At 35.5% G+C, this 26,858-nt stretch overlaps 1 protein-coding gene and 1 long non-coding RNA gene across 2 annotated transcripts in view; one reads left to right on the top strand and one right to left on the bottom strand.

The window, feature by feature from the left end:
- The window catches only part of NECAB1 (N-terminal EF-hand calcium binding protein 1), a 285,172-nt gene that overhangs the window by 119,464 nt on the left and 138,850 nt on the right, over positions 1-26,858 (top strand). Inside the window, exon 4 of the mRNA XM_082364108.1 lies at positions 15,744-15,769. Coding sequence (XP_082220234.1) covers positions 15,744-15,769 — 26 coding nt within the window. The remainder of the gene's footprint in view (positions 1-15,743; positions 15,770-26,858) is intronic.
- The window catches only part of LOC309615025, a 511,470-nt gene that overhangs the window by 430,906 nt on the left and 53,706 nt on the right, over positions 1-26,858 (bottom strand). The window lies entirely within an intron of this gene.

Here is a 26,858-nt window from a genome sequence, read left to right as displayed (position 1 = left end):
GGATGAGCTCCAGTTTCCTCTTGTCTCTCCAGAGGCTGTCCAAGAGCAGCAGGTGGGTTTGTCCCAGTCTTCTTTCAAATTACTGCTTCTGTCCTGGGTCCCAGGGCATGTGAGGTTTTTGTTAAAAAACCCCTTTTAAGAGTGGAGTTTCTATTTCAAACAGCCTTTTGACTCTCCCGAAAATAAGCCCCATTGGCGTTCAAAGCCAAGTGTTCTTGGGGGTTCATCTTTCTGGTACAAAGTTCCCAGTATGGGGGGCTCTTTGTGAGGCTGACTCCTTGTTCCTTGAGGGGAACTTCTGTAATTGTAATTATCTTCCCATTTGTGGGTCACTTACTCAGGGATTGAGTCTTGACTATATTGTGTCTCCACCCCTCATATCCATCTTCTTGTAGTTCCTTCTTTACATCTTTAGTTGTAGAATATCTTTTCTAGTCTTCAGTCTTTCTCATCAATAGTAGCTCTGCAAATAGTTGTAATTTTGGTGTGCACATGGAGGAGGTGAGCTCAAGGTCTTCTTAAGCCTCCACCTTTGGCCACTGCTCCTTAGAATAATTTAGATTATTACTCAGATTTGTTATTTTAGGGTAGAATACTCAAAAAACAAGTTAAAATTTCCCTGTATTACTCATTTTTAATAAAGCTTTTAACAAAACAGCCATAGTTGATCATTGCGTGTAGTAATAATTTCCATCTTCGTAATAAAATTATTTTCTTTTGTGTTTGAACTCTCCAAAGCAGAGAGAGAAGGGACTAGAATGAACCATAGTCTAGAATTGATTTAATATGCCAAAATTATACAAGGAAAAAGGGAATTCAGTGTGACCTGTCAAATAAAGTAGTTGCTAATTCACTTCAAATCATTTAAATTTTCTCTTATGGATGTCAGAAAGGAACAGAGAGAGGAAGATAAAAATGGAGATGTGGAAGGGAGAAACTAGATGGTTTAAAAGAAAGGTAAGTAAGGTAAGAAAGGGATAGGAAAAGCAATGCCCCTTGATATTTATTTCAATAACTTAAATATGGCTTTGTGCACAAAGCAGCACATTTCCCCAAAGCATGTTATAAATTAATGGAGAATAGGAAGAAGATTTAAGCTTGAAGAAATCTGGCATAATGTCAAAGAGGCCGGGGGAACTGACAGTCTGGAGCAGATAGTGAATCCTGGAGAGAAGGGAAAAATGAATCATGTAAAGATCATTTGTCATAAATACAGAGAGCTGATAAATGTGTAATACATGATACAGAAACACCATAAAAATCACAATGTATGCTTTATTGGACAGCTCAGAGGAAAGAGCACTGGATTAGGAAAGAGGAGAGCTTGGGTTTTGTTACTTTGTCTATATCTTATTAGTAGAGTTCAAGTCTCTTTTTTCCATTGAAATCATTAAATTCTTATTTATTTTTTAATTGTGTTTATTTCTTTCCTTCCCCAGTACACAGGATCCAGTGTCTCCTTCATTAAATTTAGTTAAAATGAATGAATATACTTTCGTTGTTGTTTATAGTTTTATTGCTGGGGAAGGAGTGTTCTGAGAGAAATGTATCCATTAAAGTCTCTCCTGGATTCCTTACTTGCATTGTGGAGAAATATCTGATTTCACCTTAAATGAATGTTTGTCAGGAAGAGTACAAGCTAAAATTTGGCAAATTCCTACTTTTTGCAAAGCACTGTTTTAACTGTTTTATGCTTTTACCTCCTTTTAAATTACCACCGCTTATCAAGGCCCTGAAAAGTTCAATGTGACCTTCAAAAGTTCAAGGGTCACATAACTTGTAAAGGATGGATCAGGGAATCAAACCAGAGCTTCGTGGTTTCAAAATTTAAATTTTCTCATAATAACATGCTTTCCCACTCATCCCTCACTTAACCATTTTAAACAGAAAATACTAAGGCTGTGAATGATTGACTAATTTGCCTAAGCCATGTTCTTTCATTCATAGCAAGACACTGATACTTCTTAGAGTATTTTTTAAAGTTTTTTGGAGAGGGGATACAAGATTAAAAACCATACTTGATTTTATTATTTATTTATTTATTTATATTTTAAGATTTAATTTTATTTATTTTTGGCTGCGTTGGGTCTTCATCACTGCGCATGGGCTTTCTCGAGTTGTGGCGAGCAGGGGTTACTCTTCTTCGCGGTGCGCATGCTTCTCCTTGCGGTGGCTTCTCTTGCTGCGGAGCACAGGCTCTAGGCACACAGGCTCAGTAGTTGTGGTGCACAGGCTTAGTTGCTCCGCAGCATGTGGGATTTCCTGGACCAGGGATTGAACCTCTGTGCCCTGCATTGGCAGGCAGATTCTTATCTACTGCACCACCAGGGAAGTCCCTGATTTTATTTTTTAAATTACATCTATAAAGAAAGCTATTAGGAAACTAGTATCATTCAACCCAACTGAAACAAAGATCACATTTTTTTCTAATGATGTGTGTATTTAATATATTATTTCTTTGTCTGTTCAAATTTGCAATTATCCTAAAATATAGTACCATTTGAAGCTGAGAAAAACATAGTTATACATGGATTATTATTGCACAAAAATGTTCCCAAGGAATTAATCTCCCCTGAAGCCAAACTCCCACAGCAAAATGCTTAAAGGAGGAATCTCAGAGAGCGCTATGAAGGCATGTGCTCCGTGAATACACCTGCTGAAGTTCATTTGGTGGTATCATCAAGTCAAAGATGTTAACTCAGACCATTACAGTCTATATTGTACCTGTCCCAGCTTCTTTCACTTATTATCTCCATTGGAGCTTTCTCTGCTGTTTCTACTGCCTCACCCAGAAACAGGATCTTATGATATAGCTGAGCTGTAGCACAAAAACATGGAAACAGCTCTCTGGGAATAATGGCTAGAAGGATGGCACTTATAATTAAATGGGAACCACCTGTGTTGTTTCCAAGAGGGTAAGGAACTTAGGTCTTTGTTGTGAGGTGTATACCAAAGTATCTGTGTGTGTATGTTTATTATTTAAAGTAATAGTAGCAGCTGATATCTATTGAGTGCTTACTCTTTGCCTGACCCTGTCAAATGTTTCAAGATTTATCTCCTTTAATTCTCAGAACAACCTGTAAGGCTAAATTTATCATTATCTTCACTTTACAATTGAGTAAACTGAGCCTCAGAGCAGTTAAGTAACTTGGCTAAGATCACGCAGCTACAATGTGTAAGAGTTCGATTCAAACCTGATCAGTCTGATTCAGGAGAGTTTACTATTAGTCACCTACTGGTGGATCTCAACCTTGTCTGCCTATTAGAATTACCCTGGGAGCTTTTAAAAAATTACTAGGCCAAGGCTGTACCCAAGACCAAATAAATAAGAACCGGTGGCAGGGCTTTGGCATCAGTATTTTTTAAGCTTTCTAGGTGATACTAATGTGCAGCCAAGTGTGAGAATCACTGCACAATGACCCATTGCTGTTCCTGATATGCTACTCCCTTCTGGGAGGCACGTCTATTTGAGATATTTATAGAACACTGAGAATGATACCAATAAGTTAAGAATTTTACTACCCATGTGCTCAAGAATTTACTAACCTAGGAGGGAGATAATACATGCATTACATTTACCAGCTAAATAACAATACAAGGCAGTACCAAGTGGGTTGATTCGGAGAAAAATGCTAAGAACCTAGGATTACAAGGATAGGTCTTGAGGGTTCTCAAACTACCAATCTAGTTTTGTGTATATTTATATGCCATTTCTAGGTGGCTAAGTAGTTGGAGATGGTTCCTGGTTTTAAAGATTCTCAATAGGGTCAGTATGCAGAAAAGGCTAAGAACGACAGTTGACGGTTCAGAAGAGTGAAAGTCAAAGATTGGCTGGAGCGGTCAAAAACAGCATTGTAAAGAAGATGGAACACACGCAGGGCATTGCAGGGTCTAACATGATGATATGAGAGGAAGAAAGTTGTCTTTCCAGGTCCAGGGAAGAGAAGGAAAAATTATGGAAGTAGGAATATGTCTGCTAGTAGAAGAGTATTACAAGAGAAGTTAGGCTTTGGGCTCTTCGGGAGAATTTTTTAATTAAACATCAAGGATGATTTTTTTTCTTCCTTATAGATCTCGAACTAATTAATAGCTTCCATTTATGAGACTGTGAGTAAAAATTTCAGAATTCTAAGAAGATGCCGTCAGTCAGCCCACAGGGGTTTCTACAAATCCCTTTATTTTCTGTTCAAGATAGCATTCAGTAACAATCAGGTATCACCCTGACTGGCTCTTCAGATTTCTGCGATGGTGAGGTCTCTGTTGGAGCTGTTTTTTTGCCCAAGGAGAATTGAGTACACTCCCCACAATGTCTTCTCTGATCTTAGGAGAGACAGTCGAGGAGCGTTTCACCCACAGGCAAGCTCTGAAAACGGGAACTTCTCTCCCTCAAGGTAACCCAATGTGACTGACAATGATGACATACAATTTCACCTTTCTCTTCTTCATTTGAGCTTCTGGCAAATAAACAAGCATGGAAAATTTCCCTGACATAGGGAAAGATATAAAGTCTAAAGAGTATCTCATGCATTTATCCTCTTTCCCTTGTCATAATATCATAATATTACTTGGAAATAGAAAGACCCAGCCCTTTAAAATGGTGTCATTCTCTCCTAATAATAGGTAATCAGTTCTTTATGGTTAAGGGTAAAGGAAATGCTGGCACATGGTAAATGACAGAATCCTTCACCCCTTTGGTCTGCTAAAGCATAATTATCTAAGTGCCCCTTGGAATGAGAGCTACCACTTTGGGGGATACTAGTTATGTGCCAGGCAAGGGGCTAAAGGCATTATATATATTAGATTATTCAATCTTCACAAACAATCTATTGAGAAAGGTATAATTATTTCTATCCCTAATTTATACATGAGGGAACTCTAGCTTAGAAATCTAAGCAACTTATTTAAGTTCAGTAGCACATCTAGTCAATGGTGGATCCAAGCAAAAACTCACATCTCCTGATCCTCTGCTGCTACAAGATACAGCCTCACAGTACAGAGTTAAACCCAGGTTTCAAACATGAGACTATATATTGAGAATGGGATGTCATCTGATAGCAATGAATTGGAGAGGGAATTGCCTGGACTTAGGAGGAGTAGTTAGAGATGAGCGCACTGATGTGGGACTTCTTTATACGTAAAATTACCTTTCAGTTAGTTTGGAGGTAGCCTGTCTTAACAGTTATACTCATTGAGTAGGGCTTTCATAAATAATTTACTGTACGTTCATTTGGTAGAAAACCACTATAATAAAATAGTGAGACAACACTATAAATAATGAGACAACACTATATGTATGGATAAGAAAGATGTCCAAGATATATTGTCATTAAATCAGCAACATATAGAATAACCTGTACAGTATGCTACTTTTTGATTAAAAAAGAAAAAAAATATATGCATGAGTTTGTTAGTTAATATAAGAATATTCTTGGAAAGATACATGTGAAACTGGAAATAATATATGCCCTACCAGAAGTGAGCTGTGTGGCTAGGGGTTGAGGTAGGAGGAAGACAGACTTTTCACTGGCGAATCCATTTTACCTTTTGAATGTTATGTCTTGTACGTATAATTATTACCTGCCTAAACAAACAAGGACACTGCCTGCATGATGACAAAGACAAAGTTCTCAATGGCAACAGGGATATTTGAAATAAGCTTGCAAATTTGAGTTTTAGGAATCTTAGTAAAATGAGATATTTTATAAGGCAAACCAGTGAAACAAGTTCATGTACTGGTCCTGAAGGGGGATAAGCAGGCCACTGAAGGAATATATTGCTCAGCACATGTATGCAGACTTTTACATGTGATTATGTTTAAATTTGTATGGATTTTCTTTGAGTCTGATTTTTTAAAATATAGGATCACTACCCAGACATGTTTTTGAGTGGTTAAATTAATCAGTGGAATGGAAGAGATTATATTGGATATAGGTGATATAAAATGTATGCAAAGTCCAAAATATTTCTACAAAGTATTTATTTTCCCTCCCCTAACTCACATACAAAATTCAGAACATCATATAATTGCTAATAGTACCTCAGAATGTTGGAATAGATCCCATATGTCTTGGTTCCACATAATAACCTCCCTCTTTTTTCACTTATAATTAACATTTTGCTTAATTTTTGTAATTTCTGCCCTTTCCAATAACATAAATATATATGAACTCCAAAACAACTTATTTTCCCCTCATGTCCATATCAAGAACTTGAATATACTTTGATGAAAACACAATATTGATTTTAAGAAAAAGAAAAAAGAAAAAAGGGAAGAATTCATTTTTCACTAATAAAACTTTCTCCACTGTATTGAACAATTTTCTGGAATGTTTCTTCTTGCCTTTCTTATACTGTCTGTCTGATGGCAAAGACTGAATTCTCAAAGCAAAGTGATATTTGAAATAAGCACTCAAGATTGAATTTTAGAAATATTAGTAGAAAGATCAAGGATTTTATGAGGCATGCTAGAATTATGCATAACAATGCATTTCATTGCATAAAAAGAAAGGTATAAACATGCTCCAAACCCATCATTTTTCCTACTCTCCAAAGTAACCATTCTTTTTCTCTGAATTTTTTTTTTTCATTTTTTGAGAAGATTGAAACATTGCTAGTTATAACAAACTTTCTTAAATTTGGACCATTTCCCAATGTTTTGTATATTTACAAAAAAGCGTGTGCTAGTTTTCTAAGAAATAGTTTATTTGATTTGAGAGAAAGTGTTAAAGGTAGAGTATTGAGAGGGAAGGACTGACTACCAAAATCACCTTGGCAACTTCTTTAAAGAGATTCCTAAGTCACACCTTGAACTTTAAGGGTTTGGCCTGGAAATCTGCATTTTAAAAATTCCTCATGTGGTCCAAATGCTCAGCCAGATTTAGAAAACTCTAAACTAGAAAATAGACATGGTTATGAACTGATTAGATTTCTGCCTTTAAAAAAAGTTTTTTTAGGCTAGGAGAAAGGAATATGCCTTCTCGGCTTTGAGGTTACAGCTGTGCTTCAAACCCCTCCTTCCTGTCTCTGCTTGGTGTCTCTCCATCTGTTACCTCCTCTTTCCTCTCAGTGTCTTGGTTCCAGTCTGTAAATATAACTTCCTCCCTTCATTTGACTCCATCTCCCTATGTCTCCACAACTCCACAATAACTCTACATTATTTCTTCCTTTCATGCCACATTTCTCCAGAGAGTGATGGTTATACTATGTTTGCATTGCCCTGGCTCCAATTTCAGGAAAGGACTGAAACTATTGTTTCAAAAGTTGCCAAAGACAGTAAGTGTAAATTGCAGTGGTTCTTCTTCATACCTTATTGTGCTTTTCTTCAGTATAGTGAACTCCTGGAACTCTCTTCTCCTTGACTTCTGAGACAACAATCTCCTCTGGCCATTCTACTTAGGCTACTTCCCAGTAGATCTTCCACTGATTTGGATTGTTTGTTTGTTTGTTTGTTTTAATCACCATAGCTCATTTTTCCCCAGTTTTATAGAGAAATAATTGACACACAACATTGTATTTGTCCAAGATGTATAACATATTGGTTTGATATGTGTATATATTGCAAAATGATTACCATAAGTTTAGTTGACGTCTATCACCTCGCATCATTACACTCTTTTTTTCTTGGGTATAATTTCAAATATACAATACATTTTTGTTAACTACAGTCACTGTGCTATATGTTACATCCCCTTAACTTAAATCTTAACTGGAAGTTTTTACCTTTTGACCCCCTTCACCCATTTCCCCCACCCCACACCGCTCACTCTGGCAACCACCAATCTGCTCTCTGTATCTAAGAGTTTGGGTTTTTTTTTAGATCCCACATATAAGCAGGTATTTGTCTTTCTCTATCTGACCTATTTCACTTAGCTTAATGCCATCAAGGTTCATCCATGTTTTTGCAAATGGCAGGATTTCTTCTTCTTATAGTTGAATAATATTCATATATATATGTATGTATACATACACACACACATCACACTTTCTTTTTTCATCCTTCTACAGGCACTTAGGGTGTTTCCATATCTTGGCTATTGTAAATAATGCTAAATTGAACATGGAGGTGCAGATATCTTTTCAAGATAGTGATTTCATTTCCTTTGGATATATACCCAGAAGTAGAATTGCGAGATTATATAGCAGTTCTATTTTTAATTTTTTGAGGAACCTCCATTCTGTTTTCCATAACGGTTGTACCAGTCTACATTCCTACCAACAATGCACAAGGATTCCCTTCTCTCCATATCTTCATCAACACTTATTTCTTGTTTTTTTGATGACAGCCATTCTGATGGTATGAGGTGATATCTCATTGTGATTTTGACTTGATTTCCCTGATTAGTGAGGTTTAGTACCTTTCATGTACCTGCTGGCCATATGTGTGTCTTCTGTGGAAAAATGTAAAAGTCCTTTGATGACATTTTAAACAGATTTTTTTTTTCTTTTTTTGCTGTTGACTTGTATAAATTCTTCATATATTTTGGATATTAACCCCTTATGTATATACGATTATATATAATATATCATGATACATGATTTACAAATATCTTCTCCCATTGTGTAGATTGACTTTTCATTCTTTCATGGTTTCCTTTGCTCTGCAGAAGTTTTTTAGTTTAATGTAGCTCCATTTTTTTCCTCTTTTTTTCTTTTGTTGTCTTTGCATTTGCATTTTTTAATCTGTCAAATTAAAAAAAATCATTGCCAAGACCAGTGCTTAGGAGTTTACCCCGTATGTTTTCTTGCTGGAGTTTTATGGTTTCAGGCTTATAGTCCAGTCTTTAATACATTTTGAGTTGATTTTTGTGTATGGTCTAAGATAGTGGTCTGGTTTTGTTCTTCAGCATGCCATTGTCCAGCTTTCCCAACATCATTTATTGAAGAGACTGTTGTTTCCTCTTGTATATTCTTAAACTCCTTTATCACAACTTAATTGACCATATGTGCATGGGTTTATTTCTGGGTTCTCTATTCTGTTTCATTGATCTACATGTCTGTTTTTATGACAATACCATACTGCTTTGATAACTATAGCTTTGTAATATAGTTTGAAATCAGGAAGTGTGATACCTCTAACTTTGTTCTGTCTCAAGATTGTTTTGGCTATTCAGAGTCTTTTGTGGGTCTATACAAATTTTAAAATTGTTTGTTCTATTTCTGTGAAAAATGCCATTGGAATTTTGATAGTGATTGCATGAATCTTTTTTTCCTCCTTTTTAACATCTTTATTGCAGTATAATTGTTTTACATTGTTGTATTAGTTTCTGCTGTGCAAAAAAGTGAATCACCTATACATATACATAAATCCCCATATCCCCTCCCTCTTGTATCTCCCACCCACTCTCTCAATCCCACCTCTCTAGGTGGTCACAAAGCACAAAGCTGATCTTCCTGTGCTATGCAGCTGCTTCCTACTAGCTATCTATTTTACATTTGGTAATGTATATATGTCAATGCCACTCTCTCATTGCTTCCCAGCTTACCCTTCCTCCCCTCCGTGTCCTCAAGACCATTCTCTACGTCTGTGTCTTTATTCCTGTTCTGCCCTTAGGTTCTGGAGAACCATTTTTTCTTTAGATTCCATATATATGTATTAGCATGCAGTATTTGTTTTTCTCTTTCTAACTTACTTCACTCTGTATGACAGACTCTAGGTCCATCCACGTCACTACAAATAACTCACTTTCGTTTCTTTTTATGGCTGAGTAATATTCCATTGTATACATGTGCCACATCTTCTTTATCCATTCATCTGTTGATGGACACTTTGGTTGCTTCCATGCCCTGACTATTGTAAACAATACTGCAATGAACATTGTGGTACATGACTCTTTTTGAATTATGGTTTTCTCAGGGTATATGCCCAGTAGTGGGATTGCTGGGTCATATGGTAGTTCTATTTTTAGTTTTTGAAGGAACCTCCATACTGTTCTCCATAGTAGCTCTATCAATTTACATTCCCACCAGCAGTGCAAGAGGGTTCCCTTTTCTCCACACCCTCTCCAGCATTTATTTTTTGTAGATTTTTTGATGTTGGTCATTCTGACTGGTATGAAGTGATACCTCATTGCAGTTTTGATCTGCATTTCTCTAATGATTAGTGATGTTGAGCATCCTTTCATGTGTTTGTTGGCAATCTGTATGTCTTCTTTGGAGAAATGTCTATTTAGGTATTCTGCCCATTTTTGGATTGGGTTGTTTGCTTTTTTGATATTAAGCTGCTTGAGCTGCTTGTAAATTTTGGAGATTAATCCTTTGTCAGTTGCTTCATTTGCAAATATTTTCTCCCATTCTGAGTGTTGTCTTTTCATCTTGTTTATGGTTTCCTTTGTTGTACAAAAGCTTTTAAGTTTCATTAGGTCCCATTTGTTTATTTTGGATCTTGCTGTGATTTATGTCATAGAGTGTTCTGCCTATGTTTCCTCTAAGAGTTTTATAATGTCTGGCCTTACATTTAGCTCTTTAATCCATTTTGAGTTTACTTTTGTGTATGGTTTTAGGGAATGTTCTTATTTCATTCTTTTACATGTAGCTGTCCAGTTTTCCCAGCACCACTTATTGAAGAGGCTGTCATTTCTCCATTGTATATTCTTGCCTACTTTGTCAAAGGTAAGGTGACCAAATGTGCGTAGGTTTATCTCTTAGCTTTCTATCCTGTTCCATTGATCTATATTTCTTTTTTTGTGCCAGTACCATACTGTCTTGATTACTGTAGCTTTGTAGTATAGTCTGAAGTCAGGGACCCTGATTCCTCCAGCTCCATTTTTCTTTCTCAAGATTGCTTTGGCTGTTCGGGGTCTTTTTTTGTATTCATACAAATTGTGAAATTTTTTGTTCTAGTTCTGTGAAAAATGCCATTGGTAGTTTGATAGGGATTGCATTGAATCTGTAGATTGTTTTGGGTAATATAGTCATTTTCACAATGTTGATTCTTCCAATCCAAAAACATGATATATCTCTCCATCTGTTTGTATCATCTTTAATTTCTTTCATCAGTGTCTTATAGATTTCTGCATACAGGTCTTTTGTCCCCTTAGGTAGGTTCATTTTAGGTATTTTATCCTTTTTGTTGAAATGGTAAATGGGAGAGTTTCCTTTGCACTGAATCTTTAAATGGCTTAGGTAAACAGCTCAGTAAGGTAATATTTTAGGTGAGAAACACTTTAGTACTTTAATAGTATTTTAGTATGGAACCATTGGGGACCTAGATATTGGCTGCAGCCTTTTCTTGGAGCCCATTCTACCACAAAGTGCTGGCAAGTGCCCTCTTGGAATCCTCTGTCTAGCTTTTTAGCAATGGGACCTGACCCACTGTCAAGTCTGTGGCACCAGTAGTAGCAGATCTCAAGAAAAAAAAAATATCCAGTTGGAGAAACAGCCCCACCTACCAGGAGGCTGGTTGCATTAGGACACACACCAAGACACGTAATTAAAATGACAAAAATTAAAGAGATACTATTAAAAGCAGCAAGGAAAAAACAACAAGTTACATACAAGGGAACTCCCATAAGTCTATCAATCAGTTCACTTTTAAGGAGGAACACTGCATGCCAGAAGGGAGTGGCATGATATATTTTAAGTGATGAAAGGGAAAAACCTACAACAAGAAACTCTATCTGGCCAGGCTTACTCCAGATTTGAAGGAGAGATGAAAATTTTTACAGACAAGCAAATGCAAAAAGAGTTCAGCACCACCAAACCAGTTTTATAAGAAATGTTAAAGGAACTTCTGATAAGGGCTTAATATCCAAAATAACAAAGAATTCATACATCAAAAGAGCAAACAACCCATTTAATAATGGGCAGAGTATCTGAATCGACATTTTTCCAAAGAAGACATACAGATCACCAACATGTACATGAAAAATATTCAACATCAAATCATCAGGGAAATGCAAAGCATAACCACAACGAGATATCACTTCACCCCTGTCAGAATGGTTATTATCAAAAATACAATAAATAACATGTATTGGTGAGGATGTGGAGAAAAGGGAACCTTCATGCACTGTTTGTGGAAATGTAAACTGGTGCCGCCACTGTAGAATACAGTATGGAGATTCTTCAAAAAATTAAAAATAGAACTAACTCCACTCCTGAAGAAAACAAAAACACCAATTAGAAAAGATATATGCATGGTCTCCCAGGCCCACCCTGGTGTAACTTGTGAGGGAACTTACACAAAATGTGAATACCAGGAGGCAGGGGTCAGGGGCCACCTTGGAGGCTGGCCATTAGACTCCAGGGTTTGAATCACTCAATAACATTTGCCTCAGTTTACACATATGTAAAATGGGAATAATAGTAGTATCTGCTTTTGATGACTAAAATAGCTAATATATTTTAAAAGTTAAGAATGTATTTAAGATATTTATGAGTGAATTATAGGACATCTGGCATTTGCTTTAAATACTCCAGAAAAAAAATTGAGGGAGGAGAATGATGGTGGTTAATAAAACATATATGGCAAAATGTTAAAATGTTGATGATAATGATTTAAAGTGGGCAATGCATACATAAAGTTTTTTTTAATGATCTTTAATTTTTAAAAAAATTTATTGATGTATGGTTGATTTACAATGCTGTGTTAATTTCTGCTGTACAACAAAGTGACTCAGTTATAGATATATATATATTCTTTTTCAGATTCTTTTCCATTATGGTTTATCACAGGATATTGAATATAGTTTCCTGTACTATACAGGAGGATCTTGTTGTTTATCCATAATGATCTTTCCTTTATTTCTTAAGTTTAAAATTTCCCATAATAAAAAGTTACATAATTTTTTACATAAAATGTTTATAGCAGTACCTGGAACATAGTAAACAGTCAATAAATGCTGGTTATTCTTTTTGGAAAAAAGAAAAGATATATGCATCCCTATGTTCATTGCAGCATTATTTACAATAGTTAAGATATGGAAGCAACCTGAGTGTCTATTGATAGACGAATGGATAAAGGATGTGACATATATACATAAATATACATGAATATTAGCCATTTAAAAAGAATAAAGTCTTGCCATTTGAGACAACATGAATGGACCTAGAGAGTATTATCCTAAGTGAAGTAAGCAGACAGAGAAAGACAAATGTTGTATGGTTTCACTTATATGTGGAATGTAAGAAACAAAACAAATGAACAAACATAATGAAACAGAAACAGAAACAGATGCAGAGAACAAACTGGTGATTGCCAGGGGGAGGGAATGGGGGGAGGAAAGAAATAGGTGAGGGAGATTAGGAGGTATAAACTTCCGGTTGCAAAATTAATGAGTCACATGTATGAAATGTATAGCGTGGGATATATAGTCATTACTTATATAATATCTTTGTATGGTGACAGAACTTAACTGGACTTATGGTGGTGATTATTCTAAATGTATAGAAATACTGAATCACTATGTTGTGTAACAGGAACTAACATAGTGTTGTAGGTCAATTATACTCCCAAAACAAACAAACTCATAGAAAGAGAGATCAGTTTTGTGGTTACAGAGGCAGGGTGTTGGGGAAGGGGGAATTGGAGGAAGTCAGTCAAAAAGTACAAACTTTCAGTTACAAGGTATATAAGTACTAGGGATGTAATGTACTACATGATAAATATAATTAACACTGTATATTATATATGAAATTTTTTAAGAGAGTAAATTCTGAGTTCTCATCACAAGGAAAAAATTTTAGTTTCTTTAATTTTGTATCTGTATGAGATGATGGATGTTCACCAAACATATTATGATAATCATGCCCTGATGTATATAAGTGAAATCATTATTCTGTATACCTTAAATTTATACAGTGCTATATGTCAGTTATATCTCAATGAAACTCTAGGAAAATAAATAAATAAATTAAATACATTTTTCCAGAAAAATAAAAAGTATTTCTTCTTGCCCCCGTGGATGGTCTTGAGCACTCCTTGCCACATTCTTGCCCAGACTGTAGTTCATACCATTCACCTTTAAATTCTTTGATTCCAAATAGACAAAAAGAAAAAGTAGAAATTTCTTAGACTATCACATGAGGCTTTTCATTTTTTAGTTTGATTCTTTTTCATAATGAGCTATGTTCTAGCCACAGGAATTATTCAGTTTTCTGAGCAGTTTAGTAATTTAGAAATTTTGTAACATACTCTTAACACTTCAAATTTTTATTGCAAATGGTATTTCTCTAACTGGAATTTTCCTCCTTTCTTTGTCTTTTTTACTTGTATTTAACCTTTGAGAATTAGTCTTCAAATTTTATCCTCTATTATATAGTCCCTGATAACTTTTGCCAGTTAACAACTTCCCCCCTGACTATTTTATTGCATTTTATTTATTTATTGCATAAGTCTACCTCTAAATTGAGCTGCTAGAGACTAGTGATCTGAGATATTCATCTCAGTAGTTCTTGCAACCTATTTATCTATGGCAGTTAGAACAATGCCTGACACATAGCAGTATATGTTTGTGAGATAAATAAATGAACAAAGAGGAGTCCACACCAAAGCTATTACAGAAGGATTTGCATATTCTATCTGATGGCAAATACTACTCTACAAAAAGACTTACTCTAGTATGGAGATGTCATTTGCCCAGGATCAAATATTCAATGTCCTAAGATAAAGTCCTGAATTTAAAATTATATAACAAATTTAGTGATGGAACTGGTAAAAGGACTGGTGTTTGAAATGCTTACACCAGTGTCCCTCTTGTTTATCAACCTGACTACTTCTTAAAGGAGGACTGAATTATGAAGTTTATTTACATTGAGTTTTGACATGTACCATCTGTGTGTAGTCAAAGATTTTCAGTTAACTGTTGTTTGCAGTTGGTTTTTATTAGTCTTCATCTTCAAAAGGTTTACTTGTATTCCTATTTCACTTAAACTTTAAAAAATAGGAATGAATGTTGAATTTTATTAAATTCCCATTTAGTATTTGTTAATATGATGGTTTTTCTCCTTTAAATTATGATGTAGTGTTATGTTGATGTATTGCTTGATATTGGACCATTCTTGAATTCTTGTACCATATCTTCCTTGGTCAAGACATTATTCTTCTGATAGTAATGTATTATATCTGCTAACAGTTCATCTGGCTCTTTTGAAGTTATTTTCATTATAGTAATGTGTTTCTATTGTTTACATGTAAATATTAAACAATGTAACTCTTCATTATATTTTAGAAATCATTTGAAATAAGCATTGAATCAAACTTAACCCAGAAGTTGAATTTAGATATGGAAGTTCTAGCAGTTCTACCAAGTCAGGAATATGACAGCTAACATTTATTAAGTGTTTAATTTGTGTCAATTACCTTTTAACTGCTTTATATTTATTAACCAATTTAAATACTATGACATTCCTATGAAACAGAAATTATTATTATCCCCGTATTGGGACTGAGGAACTGAGACACATAGATGAAAAGTACTCAGGGTCACATAGATGGTAAATGGTGGAGTTAGGATTTCAACTCAAGCGTTCTGGCTCCAGAGCCTACATTCTTTAAAATTATGCAGTATTCCCCCAGCATGACCTGGGGGAAACACAAATCCCAAGAATTATCTGTTTAAAGACAAAATCTGATAATCATTGCTAATATTTGGTTGACTACTTAAACAGTGTAGAATCTATAAGAGAAAATACCATAACTACATATCATCTATTAATATAACAATACAGATTGGGGAATAACTGTATTTAACTATTTAAAAACTTAAATATTACCTAAATAATAATACTTTTTTTCATCTTTTCAGCAATCTTGACACAGAAGAACTATGTGGTAAGTTTATTTAAAGCCAATCACACCCATTACTTGCTTTAGAATAAAAAAGAACACTGTCTTACATATTTCTACAAACCCTGAAATTAATGTCATAGATTAGGAGTTCTGGAATAACCTAAAAGATAGTTGAGATCTCAAGGAATTTATCTTTATCCATGAGTTTTGCTCAAGCATATATTTCACTGAAGAAAGAGTTGGCCCTTATTAATTTGTTCATAGCATGAGAATTGTAATTAGTACAATAAGTTTCACAAGAATATATTCCACCAGCTTGAATATATTTTTAAATTGTTGTTTAATACAACTTCATTATTGACTTCAAATATATTGTGCAGAGCCTTTCATTATTTTATTGCAAAGCTGATCCCTTGGTATGTAAAAACCACTTTGTCCCATACCTTGCCTAAACCATTCTGGAATGTCACTTGCAAAACAAGTGATTCGGTGGGGAGAGATGTCTTAACAAATTCCTGATTTAGTGGCCTCTTCATTTATTTTCTTCGTTTTTGTGGGTGGAAACAAAAGTAATAGGCTAGAAATATGAAAAGGCAAATACTTTTGAGATTTATTCTTCGTTCTCAAAAATTTGTCTTCTCTAATAATAGAACAAGATTAAGGACCTACTCTATATTTATTTAAAAAGCTTTGACTATGATTTTCCTGCATAATTTTAGTTAGGGAACTAGTTAAGGGGTTTTAATTCAACAGAATTGCTCTATATTTTTAAACCCAGTGATTGTACTCCTAATTGTGTGATATAATACTCCCCCTCTGTTCAAGAATATGCATTTTAATTTCCAGAGTGAAGTTTCATTTTTCATTATTTTGTGAATATAAAGTAAACATATTCTAATCAAAATGGATTCTAATTAAAACCAAAATTTTCAGTGTTAGCAAATGAAATATGTAGACTCACACCCAGCAAAAATACTCCCTTTTATGTGGGAGGGGCAGTGTTTGACATGGAAAATGGATTTCTTGTGCTCTTTAGTAGAAGCCAATTAACGGGTCCAAGTATCTAAAACTTTCATTCTGTTGCTTTTATTTAGTTTGTCAGTTTACTAAATTATAGACCTAGTATTCAAAATACTTTAATAAATCCTTTATTAAAATAGTATAGATATTTCTTATTTTATTTATGAAAGTAATATTTAACTATTTTTTAAAATTTAGCAACACAGAATTATATAGGTGTATAAGAGAAAATGTCAAAGGCTCTCACTCACTTCTCTTTCCCCTGATACTGATCTCCACTGCTAATTTCTTGGAATGTATCCTTCCAAACATTTTTACACATGTAATGACATTGATATATATGTGTATGTTTCTTTCCAACAATGTGTATACTATATGATCAATACAAGTGCACACTGTTCTATATCATTTTATTAAAAAGGCTGCATAGTGCCCCATTTACCTTAAAATTTCTAACCAAATCCCTTTCAGTTGTTTTGGATTTTCAGGTTGTTTCCAAATTTCCACTGGGACAAACAGCACTGAAGTAAATATCCTTGTTTGTATTCTCTTTGCACTCTTATACAAGTAGTTCTGTAAGATAGATTCCCAAAAGTGTAGTTACTTAGTCAAAGATTCTTCCAGTGTGCACGCCCAGCAGCAGTATATAGGCAAGTCAAGATTACTCACTTTCCTAAATAGCAGCTTTAGGCCATAACTTATTCCTACCAGTCAATACATAACTTGACTTTAATTAGGTAATTGTGTATGAAATTTAGCATTGAGTCTTTGGTTTCCTATTTGTGCCATCTTTAGCTATTATCTAATATCTATTGAGAGCAAAATTATTACTTTCCTAATCTTATGCAGCTTATAACTGTTTTTGTACTCTTACTCAATTTTTTATTAGCGTATAATTGCTTTACAATGTTGTGTTAGTTTCTGCTGTACAAAGAAGTGAATCAGCAATATATGCACATATATCCTCTCACTCTTGGACCTCCTTCTCACCCCGGCATCCCACTCATCTAGGTCATCACAGAGCACCGAGCTGAGCTTCCTGTGCTATGCAGCAGGCTTCCACTAGCTATCTATTTTACATATGGTAGTGTATATATGTCAGTCCTAATCTCCCAATTCATCCCACCCTCCCCTTCCCCCTCTGTGTCCACATGTCCATTCTCTATGTCTGCAACTGTATTCCTGACATGGAAATAGGTTCTTCTGTACCATTTTTCTAGATACCACATATATGCATTTATATACGATATATGTTTTTCTCTTCCTGACTTACTTCACTCTGTATGACAGACTCTAAGTCCACCCACATCTCTACAAATGACCCGATTTCATTCCTTTTTATGGCTGAGTAATATTCCATTGTATATGTGTACCACATCTTCTTTATCCATTCATTTGTTGTTGGACATTTAGGTTGCTTCCATGTCCTGGCCATTGTAAATATTGCTGCAATGAACATTGAGGTACATGTGGCTTTTGAATTATGGTTTTCTCAGGGTATATGCTCATACTGGGTCATATGCTAGTTCTATTTTTAGTTTTTAAAAGGAACTTCCATACTGTTCTCCACAGTGGCTGTATCGGTTTACATTCCCACTAACAGTGCAAGAGGGTTCCCTTTTCTCCACACCATCTCCAGCATTTATTGTTTGTAGATTTATTGTTGATGGCCATTCTGACCTGTGTGAGGTGATAACTCATTGTAGTTTTGATTTGCATTTCTCTAAACATCAGTCATGTTAGCATCTTTTCATGCGCCTTTTGGCCATCTGTATGTCTTCTTTGGAGAAATGTCTATTTAGGTCTTCTGCCCATTTTTGGATTGGGTTGTTTGTTTTTTAGATATTGAGCTGCATGAGCTCTTTGTATATTTTAGAGATTAATCCTTTGTCCGTTGCTTCGTTTGCAAATATTTTTTTCCCAGTCTGAGGGTTGTCTTTTTGTCTTGTTTATAGTTTCCTTTGCGTGCAAAAGTTTTCAATTTTAATTAGGGCTCATTTGTTCATTTTTGTTTTTACTTTCATTACTCTAGGAGGTGGGTCATAAAACATCTTGCTGTGGTTTATCTCAGAGAGTGTTTTTCCTGTGTTTTCCTCTAAGCATTTTATAGTGTCCAGTCCTACATTTAGCACTTTAATCCATTATGTGTTTCTTGTGTATGGTGTTAAGTAATGTTCTAATTTCATTCTTTTACATGTAGCTGTCCAGTTTTCCCAGCACCACTTATTGAAGAGGCTGTCTTTTCTCCATTGTATATTCTTGCCTCCTTTGTCAAAGATAAGGTGACCACATGTGCATGGGTTTATCTCTGGGCTTTCTATCCTGTTCCATTAATCTATGTTTCTGTTTTTGTGCCAGTACCATACTGTCTTGATTGCTGTAGGTTTGTAGTATAGTCTGAAGTGAGGAAGTCTGATTCCTCCAGATACATTTTTCTTTCTCAAGATTGCTTTGGCTATTCGAGGTCTTTTGTGTTTCCATACAAGTTGTAAAATTTTTTGTTCTAATTCTGTGAAGAATGCCATTCGTAATTTGATAGGGATTGCAGTGAATCTGTAGATTGCTTTGGGTGGTATAGTCATTTTCACATTATTGATTCTTCCAATCCAAGAACATGGCATATTTCTCCATCTGTTTGTGTCATCTTTGATTTCTTGCACCAGTGTTTTATACTTTTCTGCATACAGGTTTTTGCCTCCTTAGGTAGGTTTATTCCTAGCTGTTTTTTTTCTTTTTGTTGCAGTAGTAAATGGGATTGTTTCCTTAATTTCTCCTTCTGATCTTTTGTTGTTAGTGTATAGGAATGTAAGAGATTTCTGCACATTAATTTCATATCCTGCAACTTTACTAAATTCATTGATTAGTTCTCATAGTTTTCTTTGGCATCTTTAGGATTTTCTATGTATAGTATCACGTCACCTGCAAACAGTGACAGTTTTACTTCTTCTTTTCCGATTTGTATTCCTTTTATTTCTTTTTCTTCTCTGATTTGCATGACTAAGACTTCTAAAAATATGTTGAATAAGAGTGGCGAGAGTGGTCATCCTTGTCTTGTTCCTGATCTTAGAGGAAGTGATTTCAGTTTTTCAGCATTGAGAATGATGTTTGCTGTGGGTTTTTCTTATATGGCCTTTACTGTGTTGAGGTATGTTCCCCCTATGCCCAGTTTCTGGAGAGTTTTTATCATAAATGGGTGTTGAATTTTGTCAAAAGCTTTTTCTGCATCTATTGACATGATCGTATGGTTTTCATTCTTTAATTTGTTAATATGGTGTATCATATTGTTTGACTTGCGTATATTGAATAATCCTTGCATTCCTGAGATAAATCCCACTTGATCATGGTGTATGATCATTTTAACGTGTTGTTGGATTCTGTTTGTTAGTATTTTGTTGAGGATTGTTGTGTCTATGTTCTTCAGTAATATTGATCTGTAATTTTCTTTTTTGTGATATCTTTGTCTGGTTTTGGTATCAGGGTGTTGGTGGCCTTGTGGAATGAGTTCAGAAGTGTTCCTCCCTCTGCAATATTTTGGAAGAGTTTGAGAAGAAAAGGTGTTAGCTCTTCTCTAAATGCTTGGTAAAATTTGCCTGTGAAGACATCTGATCCTGGACTCTTGTTTGTTGGAAGATTTTTAATTACAGTTTCAATTTCATTACTTGTGATTGACCTGTTTATATTTTGTCATTCTTCCTTGTTCACGTTTGGAAAGTTGTACCTTTCCAAGAATTTGTCCTTTTCTTCCATGTTGTCCATTTTATTGGCATATAATTGCTTGCAGTAGTCTCTTATGATCTTTTGTATTTCTGCTGTGTCCATTGTAATTTCTCCTTTTTCATTTCTAATTTTATTGATTTGAGTCCTCTCCCTTTTTTTCTTGATGAGTTTGGCTAAAGGTTTATCAATTTGTTTTTAATCTTCTCAAAGAACCAACTTTTAGTCTTAGTGATCGTTGCTATTGTTTTCTTTGTCTCTATTTCATTTATTTCTTCTCTGATCTTTATGATTTCTTTCCTTCTACTACCATTGGGTTTTGTTTGTTCTTCTTTCTCTAGTGGCTTTAGCTGTAAGATTAGACTGTTTATTTGAGATTTTTCTTGTTTCTTAAGATGAGGTTGAATTTCTATAAACTTCCCTCTTAGAACTTCTTTTGCTGCATCTGATAGGTTTTCAGTCATTGTCTTTTCATTGTCATTTGTTTCTATGTATTTTTTTTTTGTTTCCTCTTTGATTTCTTCAGTGATCTCTTGGTTATTTAGCAGCGCACTGTTTAGCCTCCTTGTGTTTGTGATTTTTACAGGTTTTTCCTGTAATTGATTTCTAACCTCATAGTGTTGTGGTCAGAAAAGATGCTTGATATGATTTCAATTTTCTTAAGTTTTCTGAAGCTTGATTTGCTACCCAAGATGTGATCTATCCTGGAGAATGTTCTGTGTGCACTGAGGTGAAAATGTCTTCTGCTGCTTTTTTGTGGAACGTCTATAAATATCAATTAAATCTATCTGGTCTATTGTGTCATTTAAAACTGTGTTTCCTTATTTATTTTCTGTCTGAATGATCTGTCTTTTGGTGTAAGTGGGGTGTTAAAGTCCCCCACTACTACTGTGTTACTGTTAATTTCCTCTTTTATGGCTGTTAGCATTTGCATTATGTATTTAGGTGATGCTATGTTGGGTGCATATTCGTAATTGTTATATCTTCTTCTTGGATTGATCCCTTGATCATTATGTAGTGTCCTCATTTGTCTCTTGTAAAATTCTTTATTTTAAAGTCTATTGTCTCTGATATGAGAATTGCTACTCCAGCTCTCTTTTGATTTGCATAGAATATCTTTTTCTGTCCCCTCACTTTCAGTCTGTATGTGTCCCTAGGTCTAAAGTGGGTCTCTTGTAGACAGCATATATATGAGTCTTGTTTTTGTGTCCATTCAGCCAGCCTGGGTCTTTTGGTTGGAGCATTTAATCCATTTACATTCAAGGTAACTATTGATATGTATGTTCCTCTTACCATTTTATTAATTTCTTTGGGTTTGTTTTTGTGGGTCTTTTTCTTCTCTTGTTTCCTGCTTAGAGAATTTCCTTTAGCATTTGTTGTAAAGCTGGTATGGTGGTGCTGAATTCTCTTATTTTGCCTGTCTGTGAAGTTTTTGATTGCTCTGTCGAATGTCAGTAAGATCCTTGCTGGGTAGAGTAATCTTGGTTACAGGTTTTTCCCTTTTAACACTGTAAATATATCCTGCCACTCCTTCTGGCTGCTGAAAAATCTGCTGATAACCTTATGGGGATTCCCTTGTATGTTATTTTTTGCTTTTCTTTGCTGCTTTTAATATTTTTTCTTTGAATTTAATTTTTGTTAGTTTGATTAATATGTGTCTTGGTGTGTTTCACCAAGGGTTTATACTGTTTGAGACTCTCTGCACTTACTTGACTTGGGTGGCTATTTCCTTTCCCATGTTATGGAAGTTTTTGACTATAATCTTTTCAAATATTTTTCTCATACCCTTTCTCTTTCTCTTCTTCTGGGACCCCTGTAATTCGAATGTTTGTGCATTTAATATTGTCCCAGAAGTCACTGAGACTGTCTTCAATTCTTTTCATTCTTTTTTCTTAATCTATTCCTCAGCAGTTATTTCTACCATTCTATCTTTCAGCTAACTTATTTGTTCTTTTTCCTCAGTTATTCTGCTATTGATTCCTTCTAGTGTATTTTTCATTTCAGTTATTGTTTTGTTCATCCCTATTTGTTTGTTCTTTATTTCTTCTAGTTCTTTGTGAAACATTTCTTGTAATTTTTTGATCCATGTCTCCATTGTATTTCTGAGATTTTGGATCACCTTTACTCTCATTACTGTGAATTCTTTTTCAGGTAGGTTGCCTATTTTCTTTTCATTTATTTGGCCTTGTATGTTTTTACCTTGCTTGTTCGTCTGTAACATATATTTTTGTTGTCTCATTTTTTTGATGAGTGGGGCTGTTTCTTCTTACTGGTTGTTTGGCCTGAGGCCTTCCTCACTGGAGTTTGCAGGCAGTTGACTAGAGCCAGGTCTTGGTGCTGAGATGAGGACCTCCAGGAGACCTCCCTCCAATTAATATCCCCTGGGGTCTGAGGTTCTCTGTTAGTCCAGCAGCTTGGACTCAGCGCTCCCACCAAAGGAGCTCAGGCGCTACCCCTGGCTTGCTTATCATTGAATTCCTTAACTGAGAGTTGCCACTTTATTTTCACCTTGCAGAGTTATGCTCAGAAGACACATAGAATGTAGTTTCAGACTCTCTTGAGTGGTTGTTTTAAAATCTTGAATATCTTCTGTTCATAAACCAGTGCAGTTGCACTTCTCTCTCAACCAAGAAGTTCTCTCTACTCTTATTCATTTTTATTGAACTATTTTGCAAATCTTCAACTTGGTACCTGAGTATTTTAAGATACTTATGGATGGGTGATGAATAATTGCAATGAAAGTTCATGTAGCTAGAGTGCTTGATCTGAAAGCATATAGAAAGCTTTATGAGCAAGTTTGAATATATTCAGTAGTCTAAGTTTTCACCTAGTTAGTTTTTGCCAATTACCAATTACTTTAAAAGTTAGCTAAATTCTGTAAATAAGATTGATAAAACTGAGGAAACTCCCATAAAAATTGTATAAGCCTTATATGCAAGGTTTCTTTAAGTTGCTGTGCCCAAATTCCCCCTAGTCAGACTGTATAGGAGCACCACCTTACATTGCCAGATCCTGGGCAGTGCTGAGGGACTTGTGCCAGCTGAGTCTGGGTACTAGAAAATGAAGTCTCTACTCCAGACTTTTAGAGCTGTGACTACTTGGCACATTTATAAAATCACCTAAAAGAGTTGTAAAACAGTTTGAGTGACGCTGATCTGTATCCCCTCAAAATAACTCATTCTTAGATCACCAACTGATGCCTTTATTCACAACATGGGTGTTCTAACTCTCTCTTTTTGTCTTTGTCATCTCAGTTATTTTCTTTCCTATCTAATACAATTCTTGGGAAGTTACAGCAAGGTACACACTGTGGGCCTCATCTAAACTCATGAAAATGCTTTGTGAGATCAGTTCCCAGTGTGATCTTTGTGGCAGCTAGTTCTCTGGTTCTGACTTGGAATTCTTGGGTCAGATCCCAAAACTCAACAACTTGGAGGACTGAGATGCAGAATAGAAGAAAACTCTGTAATCTGGTGATGTGACACAACCAATTAAGTACAGTAGTGAAGGAGGAAGGGAGAAACTAACCTTTGGTTAGCATTTCTATTTTTTTTTTGTTTTGGCCACGCAGCTTGTGAGATTTTAGTTCTCTGACCAGGGATTGAACCCATGTCCTCAACAGTGAAAGCGCAGAGTCCTAACCACTGGACCACCAGGGAATTCCCTTGTCAACATTTTAATAGAGAAGATGTTGCATTGAACATCCATGAGGAGAAAATTTCCTTTCTTACAGATAATTTATTAAATGCATCTGTTTATAACTCTTGCTCTAGTTTTTAATTATACTCAATATCCAGACTCTTACTTTTCAGAACATCTTCACTTAAACTGAGGAGAATTGGTTCTCAAACATTTCCATATGTGCTATACAGTTCTGTTTTGCTCCTGCCCATGAAACCCTATTGGTTTGCAAATTGGCCCTTGTACACAGAGGGCACAGGGAAACCAAAGAAAGAGGCAAACCACTCCACATTGGTAGGAGGCAGGTTTAGTAGACAAGGGAACTTACCCTTCCATACAAGGTTTACATACAAGGCTTGTCTTGGGCAGCTAGAAAACGAGTAGATCTCTGCACCCTTCCACCAGAATCTTAAGTTTATATAGAGGTCTTAACTGGATTCAGTCACATACAACGTCCAGATTGCTCTCTCAAGGTAGTGTCCTTGAAAATGTCTCCCACTGTGGGAATGTTGGGGAAAGCATACATTCCAAGGACAAGAAAGTGGATGAGGAGCCTCCAATTGCCTAGGTATAACTTGCAGTTCAACCAGTGGTCACGTCCTCTACATGACCTTCTCCAAGCCCATATACAGGTTTCAATAAAAGTAGGTCTTTTCTCCTGGAGGTTATCCCAGTTACAAAGGACAAGAGTTTGAAAGAGTAAATATTTGTTCTAAATTTTTCTCTCTCTAATGCTAAACACATTTGCCCAGCTCACATTGGTAAAATGATTCAAATAAGGAACATGAGTCATAGTAACAGGAATAAAACATTAATTAGTTCAAGCTTAGCCACTTCCAAAGCCATCCCTGACCTTCCCTCCCTGCTTGCCATATCTTGGGGTATACAGATGTACTGCTGAAATTTCAGGCTCCTACCCACTACCACCTCAAAGCTTTGATATAACCTATGGTCCTTTTTCTGTGACTAAATTACTCCTGGCAATTGATTCTACTCTTGTCTCTCCTGATGGTGTATCACTAGTATTCCCCAAACCTTCCATAGTGTGTTCAGATAACACTTTTAATAGAAAAATTTGAGGATGTCATTATCCTTTTCAAAGTTGCTCCATGGCTCCCCATTTCACATAGTGGTTCTCAAATCTAATATGCCATATAATCTCCTAGTGAGCCTGTAAAAAAAAAAAAAAAGAAAGAAAGAAAAATGATGAGGCCTGAGCCTCAACTGAAAGATTCTGATTTAATAGATGAGAACTATCAATAATATTCATTTCTAACAAGTACATCAAGGCAGTGCTTCTCAAACTTCAATGTGCCTATAACTCACCTGAGGATTTATTAAAATGCAGATTCTGACTCAGTACGTCTGAGGTGGCATTCTAACAAGTTCCCAGATGATGCTGATGCTGCTGGTCTACAGGCCAAATTTTGAGCAGTGAGGTTCTAGGGAATTCTCTGGAGGATCTGATGAAGATGGTCAAAAACACTGACCTAGACTTCAGGATAAAATGTAGAGTACCTAGCAAGGAATATTTCCAAACATTCAGCTTCTTCTCTCATAACTGATTTGTAGCAACCTGCTTCCTTGCTGTCTCTTCTCCTTAAATATCTCCCAATCCTGTCCCTTATATCCTACCAATGCTGAACAACATATACTCCTACAAACATGAGAAGATATCATCTGCTTCCATGCCTTTGTTTACCCTCCTTCTGATTATCCAGCAGATTACTATTTATCTGTTAATTCAGGCCTTGTTGATGTCTCCTCTGTGAAGCTCTCTCTGACTTACTCCACGTGAACTTGGGCATTCTTTGCTCTGTATTTAGATTGCACACTATACCTGGCTCTTGAACCATTGTCTTGAACAATGATCATGTGTATGACAGTTGCTTGTTGGAGTGTTTATTTCCCCTACCTGATTGTAGGCTTCTTAAAATAGAGGCTCTGTATTTTTATCATTGTATTCCAAGTTCCTAGTATAACACTTGACACATAGAAGGCACTAAGTGTGTGTGTTAAGTCATAGAATGAGTAAATGAACCCTCGTCATGAAGAAGTGGAGAGGGAATTATCTCCTTTTATCTATGTTAAATGTCTCTGACTTTTTCACCTAACTTCCCTCTTTGAGTTCATTGGACCCCTACTTGCCCTGGCACATGTCCTGCAATGTGTAACTTTAAAACAGTTTGAATGATACTGCACTGTACCACCTCAAAATAAACATTACAATTAGATTCACAACTTAAGCTCCTGTTCAGAGCTTGGGTGTTGTAATTCTCTCTTCTCAGTTACTTCCTTTGTGATTGGGGAGTGATTTTTTTTTCCCCAGCTACTTTGAATAGGTGAGAAGGACAAATGAAGAAAGGAGGGAAGGAAGGAAGGAAGGAAAGAAGGAAGGAAGGAAGGAAGGAAGGAAGGAAGGAAGGCAGGCTACATAGTCACCTCCGAATCCTCTAATCATTGTCTTCTCATGTGCTTTATCAGTACATGCCTGCATAGATTTGATTTCAAATTGGAAAGGCAACTTATGTTCTTTCCAGGGATCTTTACTGATTGAGCCAAATGTCTTCTATATGAATTGAAATATTTATTTTATTTATGTTTTAATTGAAGTATAGTTGATTTACAATATTGTGTTAGTTTTAGGTGTACAGCATAGAGATTCAGTATTTTTGCAGATTATATTCCGTTATGGGTTATTAGAAGATAATGGGTA

The sequence above is a fragment of the Balaenoptera borealis genome (genome assembly GCF_965194805.1).
Source record: "Balaenoptera borealis genome assembly, chromosome: 17".
In the NCBI taxonomy this organism is placed as follows: Eukaryota; Metazoa; Chordata; class Mammalia; order Artiodactyla; family Balaenopteridae; genus Balaenoptera; species Balaenoptera borealis.
The sequence above is the reverse complement of the archived record's forward strand: the minus strand, read 5'-3'. Positions and strand labels throughout refer to the sequence as shown.